Source organism: Poeciliopsis prolifica, unplaced genomic scaffold, assembly GCF_027474105.1.
Source record: "Poeciliopsis prolifica strain line A6 unplaced genomic scaffold, Auburn_PproV2 SCAFFOLD009, whole genome shotgun sequence".
Classification (NCBI taxonomy): Eukaryota; Metazoa; Chordata; class Actinopteri; order Cyprinodontiformes; family Poeciliidae; genus Poeciliopsis; species Poeciliopsis prolifica.
In genome coordinates this window covers 3,696,169-3,709,213 of record NW_026562384.1, presented here as the reverse complement: position 1 = coordinate 3,709,213, position 13,045 = coordinate 3,696,169, and the positions used below count along the sequence as shown (strand labels likewise).

At 41.9% G+C, this 13,045-nt stretch overlaps 1 protein-coding gene across 1 annotated transcript; it reads right to left on the bottom strand.

Annotated features, from left to right (window-relative positions):
- Positions 1 to 3,085: 3,085 nt before the first annotated feature.
- Positions 3,086 to 12,587, bottom strand: apool (apolipoprotein O-like). Its single transcript, XM_055034531.1, has 11 exons — positions 12,517 to 12,587; positions 10,560 to 10,658; positions 10,354 to 10,479; positions 9,464 to 9,518; positions 8,505 to 8,603; positions 7,343 to 7,434; positions 7,118 to 7,243; positions 5,359 to 5,581; positions 5,122 to 5,268; positions 4,874 to 5,005; positions 3,086 to 3,612 (listed from the first exon to the last, which is right to left on the bottom strand). Exons 1-11 carry the CDS (start codon positions 12,526 to 12,528, stop codon positions 3,524 to 3,526), a joined length of 1,200 nt encoding a protein of 399 aa, XP_054890506.1. The 5' UTR covers positions 12,529 to 12,587; the 3' UTR covers positions 3,086 to 3,523.
- Positions 12,588 to 13,045: the final 458 nt, after the last annotated feature.

Genomic DNA, 13,045 nt, shown 5'->3' with positions numbered 1-13,045 from the left:
CTAAAATCCCTTTCAAAATACAAGAAAGTTTGTGGCTATCATGTCAAAATGGAAGAAAAATTGCTATGATTTTTTTGTTGTTGTTTGTTTTGTTTTGCAAGGCGCTGACCATACATGGGAAAAAGAGGAGTGAACTGTGTTCATGCATTTAACCAGTTCAAATGAGAGGGAGATGTGCCTAAACAATCATATACCATATTAACAAACACCCTTAGTCGGCTTGCATAACTGATGTGTTTATGTTTGTGGCTGATAAATGCGCTGTGTGTTTATTCGGTGGTGGGGGACCCTGAGAAGATAATCAGCTCTAACTGAAAGCCTCCTAAAGTCCTGCATGGAAAATTCAGCTCTTGGGGTCAAAGGTCTAGAGGTCAGAGTTGCACCACCCCTACGCTTCCTCTCTTCTGGTGAAAAATATATATAATTTTTTTTTTATTATTAAAAACACATGACAGAGCCTGGTTTTAATGTTGGCTCTGAGAATATTGTTTCTGGGGCGCCTTAACGAATGGACAGGACCCTTGAGAGAGGTGAGAAGAGGCTGAAGTTTTCTTCACATGCTAGCTAACTTTATTTTCATTAGTTAAAAGGGGCTAAAGGTAGCTTCAAATACTAGACAGTTTAAGCATTTTGGGAGATTTACGTTGAGGTTGTATTTACATGTTAGCTAATTTAGCTTCTTTAGTGAGAAGGCACTAAAGTTAGCTTAATTTGTTAGCTAATTTAGCTTTTTTAGTGAAAAGAGGCTAAAGTAACTTTCGATGCTAAAGTGAGAAGCCGCTAAAGTTGGCATCACATGTTAGCTAACTTAACTTTCTCCAGTGAGAAGACACTAAATTTAGCTTCACATGTTAGTTATATTTAGCTTCACATGTTAGTTATATTTAGCTTCACATGTTAGCTATATTTAGCTTCACATGTTAGTTATATTTGAGAAAAGGCTAAAGCCTTTTGACATTGAGGCCAGTTTAATGTAACATAATCCGTGTTCATGACGCGATGTGAGAGGAACACGTCACTTTCTAGCGTTCCCTTCTGACATCTTTTTTTAAGAGACATTATATTTTATGTGGTTTTAGCAATGTTACACAACTGTTTCTGTTTAAACCCATCCTTAAGCAGAACATTTGGTACTGCTTATCAGGAAAAAGAAAACAAACAAAAAAAACAACCACAATTGCACCCAGCCAACAAATCCTTCACACACACACACACACACCCCTCCCCCCGTGTCTCCGCTGCCACAGAAAGTGTCGTTCCCTCGGGTGTACTACCAGTGCAACGACTATTTCTTAGTGGGGTTTTTTTTGTGTGATTTACCCACATGTGAGCCTTCACATAGTCATACACACATAGTCCCCAGGGTCATGGCGCTGGACAGACTTATGGAGAGCTTGTGAGGTCCAGTAGTACTGTACTGGTTCCTCTAAGGAGTAATAAAGGGGCCATAAAGAGTTGGACACCATGTTCCCTCTGTACTGGAGTTTTGCTCGAATCATAAACAGGTGGTGCTAAAAGTTTAACAAAGGAACACAGAACATTTCCTCTTGTTCTCAACGAGACCCTTTCCATGACTAACGTTAGATTTCCATGTAGTGTAACTGGTGATTTAAGGTTCTACGAAGCCTTTTTTTAACTTCATGTTTGGGAAACTTGGGGGTAAAATTTTCATTTAATCAGCATTTCGTTCACACGAGTCAGTCTCTGGGTTGGTCCAAGTAATGAGTACAAGGCAATGTAGGCCATATGCGAACAGCCATTTTATGGTTGAGCAATACGACTTCGGCAGTGTTGGCATAATGGTTATTGATGTTAGCGTAACAGCCTTAGCAACGTCCTCAACCTCTCAGTTGATGTGAAGCAAGCATGAAAGGGCAAATGATGATCATCAGGAGAAAACAATGTAGCTGAATATGTTGAGGAAAATGATTTTAGCAATAAAGTTTGGAAGGGGATTTTACAGGTGCTAAATCTCTGACTTCAGAGAACTAAAGCAAAACAAACTTTTTCACCTGCACAACCATAAATCTAATGTGACAGATGAAACATCCACAAAGTAGCGTGTAACAGTGACGTGGAAGAAATTGGGTAAACGGCTTGTTTATTTCTTTCAACTAAAAAGCTGGACAAATGTGATGTACATGTGTTTCCCGACCCATTGAAGCAATATTTATTGATTTATCTTTTGCTACAGCGTTCAGCTGAGTCGCTGGGCCATTCCAGAGCAGAAATATGCAGCAATATATAAACAATAATAGCTCTGGCTCTATGTTTATATTTGCTGAGGCTGTTGAAAGATGAACTTTGACCCCGGTTTAAAAACAGCTGCAGCGTCCGAAATGGGTTCCTTCCAGGGTGGATTTGTGTTTTGCTCCATCCCTCTTCCCATCAACTCTGACCTGGTAAAGAAAAGCGTCCTCACAGCAGGGTGCTGCCGCCGCCGTGTTTCATAGTGGACGAGAGGCGACCTTTAGGAATAAGACTGACTGTTCCAGGTCACACGTTTGTTCGGAGTCATTTTTAGCCTAAACACCAATGATAGGAGCAGGAACAACTCCTGCTCGTTTGGATCAGTTTTGTTTTTTTAAATAATATACTCAGTTTAATATACTTTAAACCGTCATAATCAAATTTACGGACTGCATTTCGAAGGAGTGTGTCCTTCGAAATGCATTATGTTTGTTGGTTTATCACATTAAATCCTAATAACACGTTGAAAAATTATGTCTTAAGGTTACAAAACTCCAAAAAGTACAAACACCTTTGCAAAGCTCAACATATGAATCATTCGTGGGAAATATATTTGTATTCAATTACCCCCCAAAAAATGCAAAACTATTTAATCATCTAGTCCAGATTAAAGCCATGAAGGGAGAAAAAAAGTTATCAAAATAAGTTTAAGATTTTGAACAGGGTCTTTTTCTGGCCTCTATGAATGCTCAGAAAATGTTAAAGTTATATTTTGTTAAATTAAAAAAGGCTAATCTAATGCAATTTTGAGCACAAATTATTGTCAAAAAATCTGTTAAATTCATAGAAATGCATTCATGTTTTGCAGCGCATTTAAAACACAATTCAACACCAGTTCACAAAAAAAAATAAACATTTATTCTGAGTTCCTTAACCATCCATCTGACAGTGCGGAGCAGCACAAGTCCTTGTATGTCTGAGAGGAAGATTTAAATTGACAAAAATGGCCTGGATCACAATAAATAAGCGGCACTTCGCATAATTGATGGTTGGAAAACTCCTGCGCGTTTAAACAGAAACTGTTCCACATTCTGCCATTTTCAATGTAATTGTGGGTGTTTTCGTTTTTTTTTTTTTTTTGTTTTTTTTTTCCAGGTTTCTCTGCGTTTGTGTACCGAAGTTCATCACAGTGCAGCGCCGGCGGCCGACTTATTCTGATGTGTTTTGTGAAAACGTGTGCAGAGAAAACAACAAAAAAAAAAAAAAGAAAACTATGAGAATGAAAACGTCTGATGGTGAATCTGTGGAGGCGCTCCGCGGCCGGCCCGTCGTCTCAGCTGCGTGTGCTGTACAGGTCTTCGTCTTCGGGGCTGGACTGGCCGAAGTCCATGAGAGCGGGGTCCGACTGGAAACCAGAGCCCTCTGCGGGGAGGAGAGAGAGACAGAGACACATGGAAAATCTCTCACACAGAAAAACGCCACCGAGCAAAATTAGTGATCGTTCTGAGAAGAGCTAAACATAGAAGAGCCAAGCCGCAGCATCCTGCAGGCTTATCTCTCATCGTATGAGAAAATGCAGCCGGCTGATGATGGCTGAGTCAGTAACTAGGATGCATAAGTAGAAGCAAGTGGAAAAACTGGTTTTGGTAACAGAATGAGATTTTCTTCTGAATTGTGTGGCCTCACAGCCTACGCAGAGAAATGGATACGTCAGAAAACTAATGAAGTGCATTAGTTAAATCGCTTAGTGAGGCGTCGGAAGGGGAGTTTTGGCCCCTGATTGTTTATTATTGTCAGATTAAACGAAAGCATGTGTCAGAGAAAAGAGCGCCTCGGTTTCTGTAGTGAAAACGGCTGAGCTCATTCTTCGAAAGGAAATGGCAGCACCTCGCAAAGGTGACCTTTGAACTTCCACACAGTTTCTCGTCGTGCAACGACGAAGCATCTCGTCTCAGATTCTAAGAGCGGCTCGAATTAGAAACTCTTCATACAAAAATAAGGATTGCTTTGTTTTTATCATGCAACTTTGTTCTTGACTAAATGAACCTAAACTGAACGTGATGTTCGGATTTTTTTTACTCTACACAATCTGATCAAAATCGGTGCAAAGATGCACAAAGACAAATCTTATGCTTAGATTGAAGCCTTTGTGTTGGGCCAGGGGACAGTCGGTCCTGGAGGGCCGGCATCCTGCGTGTTTCAGTTCTCTCCCTGGTGGTACCGACCACCTCTTCAGCAGGTCCATGTTCTTCTTAGGCCTTCTGGTGAGCCATCGTTGGATCCGGGTGTGTTAAACCAAAACAGGCAGGATGCCGGCCATCCAGGACCGACTCTGGGCAAAACTGGTTTAGGATGTCCTAGTCAAAGTCCAGATGAAAAATTTGTGAAAAGCCTTGAAATCGTTACGTTCAGAAATGTTCTCCACCGGTTCAGACTGAGCTGAAAACAAAGCAGTTTGGGTACAAATGCATTCATCTTTTCGATTTTTTTGTCTTCATTAAAAGTTAATGTGCTTTTCTTCCACTGCACAATCACTTTGCGACATAAAATCCTCCTAAAAACACTAAATATTGTCCCTGTAATGGAAAAAAAAGTGAAAGTTTAAAAAAAAAAACAATTTTTATTTCCCAGCCTGTTTGACATAATTTCTGCCACAGATCCCAGTCAGTGGAGTTAAACCTACCTGCTCTGCTTCCCTCTGCAGGCTGCTGAGGCGGCGGCATGACGGGGGTTGAGGTTGGCGTCTCCTCCGCAGCAGGAAGCGGCTGCTGCTCCTCCGCCGATTCAAACTCAGCTGCTGATTCCACAGCGGATGCTGCAAGAACACAAAAATTGGAACACAAAAATTCTGTAGTGCACAGAATCTAAAAGCAGAAAATTGTGATTGTGTGAAATGAACAAGTTGTCTCCAGAGACGGCGTTTCTACTGACCCGATGGCAGGTTTGCTTCGTCCTGGACGGCCACCGCTGGCGTCGCCTCGAGGGAAACGTCGTCTGAGGCTCGGTTTCCTTCCGCGGCCGCGTCTCCGGCGGGTCGAGACGGTTCTGTTTGCTCTGACTCCAAATGTGCTGACCGACCTGGACGAGAGAGAGAGAGAAAAACCTCACAGTTGCCAGGAGGGCATAACAAACGGAGGGACACAGCAGCAGACGGAGCAGAAGCCGTGCCTGTCTCTGCTGGAGATATTTCTGTGAGCGCCACCGCCGGCTCTTCAGTGACGACCGGCGGCTCTTTGGTGACGACCGGCTCGTCAGAAACGGGAACGGACTCGGCCAATTCCACCTCTGTCTCCAAAACGACAGCGCTTGTAGCCAAGAGGTCGGGTGTGGAAAGGTCGGCTGAGGCCTCCTCCTCACGCAGAGTCGACTCTGATTCGGCCTCTGAAAGAGCCTGAGGCGAGAGCAGGAGAACGTGGAGAGTTCACACCGCAAAACCATCGCAGGACAGACTGACGGCTATGCTTTAACTAGGACATGTTTGGTTAAAAGTCAATCAGGAGACTCCAGAAAATAATAATGATTTGATCAGTCTGGATATTTTGGCCAAATGATGAAATCTCCACCACAGTGAAGATCCAACTTAGACTCTATTTTGAAAAGCCAATTCTGTTTGCCCTTCATTATTAGTTTCATTAACGGTTTTGGTTGCGCGTAGATTTGATTTTTGTTCTATGTCTTGGTTCCAGTCGTTTTTTTTCTCTTCATTTATGTTGGATGTTTTCTCTTCCGGTTCTGGCGTTAAGCATCCTTCACTAAGTTCGTTGGACTTTGAGCGCCAACCTGCATTATTCTACCATCATCACTGTATTCACTGTATTACTTGGGGAAAAAAAAACGTCTCAAAATTATTCTCTGTAATAATTTGCTGCTGCAATAGTTTTACATACATTCGTTCAAATTTGAACCTTCTTGGAGACGATCCCAGCAGCTTTTTTCCCTCAGTTCAGCTAAAATAAATTTATTTAGAGCTTCAAAATATGTATCTATATATTTTCTTTTACAATATCTGCTCTAAATATTTTGGTTAAATTTTTCAATGTAACAAACCAAAAGCCATTGCGGTGTTTCTTTTCTTTAATGTTCAATTTGCACCAAAAGCAACGTGAAAAAGTTTCAGATGTGGGCAGGAAGACTCCTCTAGTGGTCTGTGTTACAGCACCTGACTAAGCCTCTGACTGAAAGCGTTCTGTTGTTGAATAAGAGTCTCATGAACAGGGATATTCGTAACGTTTTTCGTTTTCACCACTGGAAGCTGACAGAACTACAGCATGATAGAGACTATATTAATAATTATTGTTGGCAATTAATGCCAATAATACATCGAGAAAAAGTGTAACTTTGGATTTATATACGTTTAATTGTTTTGAAACTTCTTTTTATTTCCTCGTCGAGATCTAGATTTCATTTTCAAGAGGGACCTGGACAATACACGACAACCTGGTTGCGAAAGAAAATGAATACATGAGCACAAGTATAAAACAATAGAAAACTATTTAAAAGCAGCGACGCTGTTTAAGAAAATCTCGTTTTTAAGAACCACTTGAAGTAAAGCCAAAATATCCAGCCTGATGAAAAGCTTTATGATTTATATAAGACAGAAAAAAAAGCGCTTTACTTATTAAACATTAGATAATAAACAGTAAGTTATCATTTTAGAGCGGAAAATAACTGCGCAGTATAAGCATAAAGACCTGATTCCCCAAAAATTACCAATAATCTATAAAAAGATCAAAGTACAAGTGCAGGAAATGGAATCTGAGGCATCGTGGCGATGACACACTGGGGATTTTTGTTCAACACATGAAGGAGGGAAGCAAGTCGTCCCTTTAAAGGTTGAGCCAGACTTTCTGGTTCAGTCACACTGAATCCACCACTCATTTCAATCCACTTTCCGTTTTGACCCTCGCCGTTTCCGACTGTTTCCAACCTGCGGTTGCGATGCGGCGGCCTCTTTGGTGACCGGCTCTTTGGCGACCGGCTCCCTGGCGGCGAGCAGAGACGACGCGGCGGCGCTGCTCCACTGCCCCGCGGCGTACACCTTCTGTCCCGTCACCTTCAGGGAGCGTGGGAAAGCAGAGGCATTACATCTGAAAATGACTCCCAAAACCCAGTCACAAAAAAATATATCTAAACAGACAGAAACAAATGCTACCTTGAGGACAGACACGGTTTGGGCCGGGTAGCACACCGACACCCCGGCGCTCATCAGACCCAACGGAACCGCTAACCTCTTGAAACTGGAGCCTGGAAAAGGTTGTTTTTAATTATTTTTAGGCTTTAGGTTCTTCTGTTGGGTTTCGTCTCACGCACGCTTTGTTTGACAAAACAGGGATCATTTCAAAGACGTTGTTTTCAACAACCCTTCCTCCTCACATCCTGTCTGAAACCAGCCGGCGTGCCAGAGACCTTTTCAAGGATGGAAACTTGTTTAAACGACTCGTGTTGAAGCCGCGTTCTTCAAGGAGAAATGATGGGGACGGAGAAAAAAAATTAAAAAGCACAAGCGTTTCAGCGAAAACTAAACCAGAGACACGACAGGCGCATGATCAGAAGCAGCTGCTGCGTTGTGCCTGCCAGTATGTTGCATGGTTACGTTAATTAGGAGAATTTATTACCTGATCAACGTGAAAAATAAACAGTCAATCCAGGTGATTGGTATCGGAATCGGCAGCAAAAAAAACCCTGATCTAGGCGTCCCCAGTTGGTGAACAACACTGGTATACCAACAAATACTTCACCAAGGGGGGTGAATACTTTTGCGCAGCACTTTTCAGTTTCTATTATTAGCAAAAAAATGTGTTGAATCGTGTGTGTAATTTTCTTCACACTTCAAAATTTTATATCACTTTTTGTTCCGATGAAACGTATTTATGTTTGTGGTTGTAAAGTCCCCAGGGTGTGAAAACTTTTGCAAGTTGCTATAAATGGATGGTTGGACATTTCCTCTCACTTCACTTTTTTCTGTTGATTTGATTTGTTTTGTTGTTTTTTTTTTTTTTGCTCTCTTTAGAGAATCAGAAGTGATGTGCTGGAGGACGTAGCGTTTTTCCTGGAAAAGACGTTTTAAGTGAAACTCCGGCTTCTGATCTCGCATCCGCTTTTTGGGAGACAAAAAAAAATCTAGATATATATACGAGTAAAAGCCTAGATTTTTTTCATCCTGTCAAGTGTACTTTAATACTTCTGTCTTTGACAGTTCAGGATGGAAAATGAGTGGCGGCTTTGGTTAAAAGAAGCTTTTCAAGTCGATGCCGTATCACCGTTTTCTGCCATTTTAAAAATACTGGTGGTGCGGAAACGGGAAACTACGTCACCTTTTCTGGCCAAGAACATGCCCAGCAGGCCAGCCATGGTGACGGTTCCAAATCTGGGCAGGAAACCTGGAGGAGGGTCTATCAAGTAGTAATAAACATCTAGAAAACAGGCAACATAAACAGAGACGGTTTAAAAAAGATGCAAGACTCAAACTCCTTACTCATTGTTGATTGAATGCAGCTGTTTTAGAACACAAACATGAACAATCAGAACAAAATCTACGGTCATGAGTGAACGCCTGCGATGGCCACTTGGGTATAGACTGAAAAAAAAAAAAAAAGAAAACAGCTAACTTGCTAGCTAGGAAGGATCTATCAGCAGCTAGTTAGCGGTAGCCACAACCACCTCAAATCCCAGGGAGCACAATGAAGACGTGTGGATGTGGCTCAAACTTTTGCCTGGCAGAAAAGTCGCACAAGAAGATGAAAAATGAAAAACTACATCTGTGAGACGACGTGCGGCTAAACGTCTATAAGCACACCTTAAAAAGAAAAAAAAAAGAACTGAAGTCATCTTACAGCCTTGATTTTTATTCTTTATGAATTTCAGGCTTTTTAAGGAACTGATCCTTCAACTTTGACCTCACGAACCATCTCAGTGAAGATTCGGGGGTTTTCCTCTCTTCTTGTCGTTTCCTGTATGGCTGTCATCTCTTCTCTGAACGTTTTGAACGTTTCTCTTGCCTTAGTCACATTTTGACCAGTCCGTGTTTTGATGCCACCACTGAAGCTCTTTGCAATACACACTTTTAAACGAGAATGTGTTACAACGAGGAGTAAACTGTGTTTATTCATTTATTCCTGTGTCTTTGGCAAATTTGGATTTTGCCAGCAAAACTCCTGCTGTGTTCAGCAAACTGGAACAACTACCAACACATGACTACATCCTGAGATGATTTATTGAAAATGACTCCAGAAAGTGTGTAATTTTGAGTATTTGGTGCCATTTGTTAACTTACCCTCTCCTGCATGGTAAAGATTAACACTACTCCGTTTTACAGAGACACAGGCGCCCTGTACGGAGAAATAAAACACTATAAAAAGGTCATCAAGAATACGGAACTGAAACAGACAAGATATCAATCAGTGTCGGGGTTTTCTGTTTTTTTTTCTTTTGTACAGCTCCTTCACAGAATCAAACTGTCAAATCTCCCCGCTGTTAACACAACAACAGCGAAAAAGAAAAGAACAGAAAAAAAAAAAATAGAGCACCATTTCCTGTCAAACTCCCGGTGCGCTCTGCAAACGTCATACCCGCACTTAGCACTTGCAGCTTCGTGGGATGGAGCGCTAACCGCGAGCAAGAGGAACAGAAATTAAAAAAAAAAAAATCAAGAGAAGGTGGCAGGGCTGCAGGTGCAAGACATGAAGCCTTCAGTGTGCATGAGGCTAATATGACACTATCGTTTAACACCTGCTATGAACAGGTGTTAACATTTACGAATGTTTATGTCTGAAGTGTCAGTGTCATGAAGTGTCAGTGGGTAAATAGAGACACTTTTAATGCAAAGTGGCTTTAAAAGTTGCATTATAAAGTCCATCAAAAGTGCCAACTTTGCATTACTTGGTAAATAATGACACTTTACTACAAAGTTGGCACTTTTAATGACCTTTTAAAGCAACTTTTTGGCCATTTTCATCTTTGTAATGGAAGAAGAATAGGATTCATTTCCCCAGAAGAAACTCAGCTCTAAATTTAGAGTCAAACTCTCTAGTTGAACTCTGACTTTTTGAGAGTCCTGCATGTCCACAAACACATTCTGCTCACTTGCTCAACCTCTCTCTCCAACGTATGCCTGGATGTTTCCTGCTATATTCCACGTTGCATAGCAAGAAACAGCAAAAGTACCTCTACGGCTCGGACCGCGGGCGAAACGCTCTCTCTGGCCGTCGCCAGCCCTCTCTCGATAAGTCCTGGACTTTCCACAACGGCCTTAGGCGGGTCAGCGCCGGGCAGCGGGGCGTAGATGTTCAGCTGGAGAGACACGGCGAGTTGAGACAAGACACACCGAGCGACACCGCCTCACGGCGATGCTGCGGGACGGCCAGCCGTACCCTGTCTCGAGAGATCAGCCCGTCCGCGGGAGCTTCCTTCACCCTGTACACGCGGATGGAGGCGATTCCCAGCACCGTGGGGACGGCCACCATCACCACCTGGAGAGGAGGGGGGGAGGATGAAACATCTCTTCTTTTTTTTGAAGGCAGCAGTTGCTGTTATCACTGAAAGACGAGCGACTGCTGTGATGTCTGAGTGGAAAAGGAAGACGACAGAGCAGGGGGAGAGACGGGGGGGACACTGGGGGCTGATGAGACAGAGGGGCACAAACGTTTTGTCCAATCAGAAGCAAGCTGCACTCTGCACATGCTCAGCTGGAGACAATCTATCTCACAAATGACCAAATTGCACAATTAGACATGATTTTTTTTTTGTCTAATTTTGTTTCACAGCAGCATATTTGACATTTACTCAAAGATTCAGTTGAATGTTCATAATAAAGTGAAACAACAGCACCAGGTCGCGCTGAAGCATCTCCCAAAATCGTCCCACGTTGTCGTCGTCGTAAATTTGTATGCGAAACCTGATGAGCGGTCTTTGAGATTCTGAATGGATCGTTTAAAAAAAAAAAAAAATGAAAGCACCAAAACGCCACACTTTGAACTTCAAGATTTTACCATGGAAACGCCTCTCTTTGTGTGAAAGACTAAAAGCTGCTTGTGCAAAGGAGTGAACATCAAAACAAACTTTGATCAGCTTCGCATCCCTTGTTCTGCAGGCCAGTTTCCCCCTTGTGGTGTTTTCTAGGTCAGCCTGCGGTTTGCAGGTTGCTCTCCTGTTTTGATCTGCTGTGTTTTATTTCTGCTGTCTAATGCTTGAGACGCAATTTGATTTTTTTTTTTTTTTTTTTAAATCGAAAGTCAGATACTCATGCCAAGAGGAAAATGATTCACAGGTGTTGCGAGGTACAGAAGGTGAGGTTTCATCGTGGACGATAGTCTCAGGTAAGCCTGACGGTGTTTCAGAACCAGAGAATATTACCAGCTCTCTTCTTTCTCTGCTGAAGATTGTAATTAATGTTTTGTAAAGAGTAAAAATTATATATCGAGGTGCAGTTTTGTTTAGAGACTTCCTTATATTTGCTGTTTGGCTTGTTTTACTTCACTTTTTATATTTGCATTTGAATTGAAAGATTATTGATCTCCGACAGAATGTGGTTGCATTATCAGGCCATTTCTTGAAAAGAATCTCAAAACAACATTGTGACAGGCCTTCCTAATATGACAACTCTTGTTTTAGATCTACTAAACCTTTATTAAATATGATAGATAAATATAGAGCCGTGCAAATGCATAAGAAGAGTCATTGTTGTATGATTATGTGTGGCTCATTTATGTAACAGCAGCTTATAATTATCATTTTTTTAAAAATCTGTTTTGACTCCCAAACAAGAATTCAAATATTTCTAGTTTAAAAATCAACACAGGCTTTATTGCATTACATTTTATTAATTCATATATATATCTTTTTTAATAACTAGTTGTTTTTGAAAAATGATTAGGTTATGTTTAAAGACTCATTTAGTTTCTGACACTAAATCATTTCTGTTGGTAAAAACCCCTGACGTCACAGCATTGAAAAAAAATGTAAACAACCGTTTGCTCTCCTTTTTTCCTTTACAGCCAAGCTAATAAAAGTCGCTCCTAATGTTGCCGCGCGTTCGTGAAAGGGGACAGAAAGTCGCAGAAACAGATATGACGCTCTGGCGGCTGTCGCGGATGTCTGAAAGGGATCTAATGCGGGAATATTATCCGCTTAAACCGAGACTCATCCAGCGACGCTCCGTTAGCTTCGGGAGTTACAGCCCAGTAACCGACGGCTGGAAGGCGGAAGTCACGTGATTAGCTCATTTAAAGCTCAACGCAGGACTAATATAGCACATGACGCACGCATTCATTGAAAAACACGCGGTTAAACGATGGAAAAACCTCCAAATAAAACACGTCAAACTTTCACCTTGGCCGCCATGACAGCGATCCTCCCTCTTCTTCGTCCAATTGAAACCGTCGCCGCTTTCAAACGGTCGGCTCCTGCCATCTGCTGGACAGAGGCGGCACCTGCAGCTTGGGTACTTCTTTTTACAACCGAGTCTCTTATTTCGAGGCGCGTTCACTGACGTGGCGGCATCGCAGTACCTTAGAATGTCACTGTAAAGTTAAATCATTCCTTTAATTTAATTCAGTAGGCACATATTACCTACACTCTGCACACAGAGTGATGTTTCAGGCATTCATTTCTGTTAATTTTGCAATTCCCTCTGCTGTCCTCTACGAAATCCAGAGCTCTGGATGCCTCTGCTGACAAACTTTACACACATGCTGACTTCATTTCCCAGCAGAGTTACCTCCCAGACTGGGTTATTATTACTATTATTATTTTGTGTGATATTATGCCTTTATGATTGGATGCTGCTTGCAAGTTATCAGTGCCAGTGACTGTGAATCCGCACTTCTGGCCATTATACTGCCACGCAACATGTCTGTTC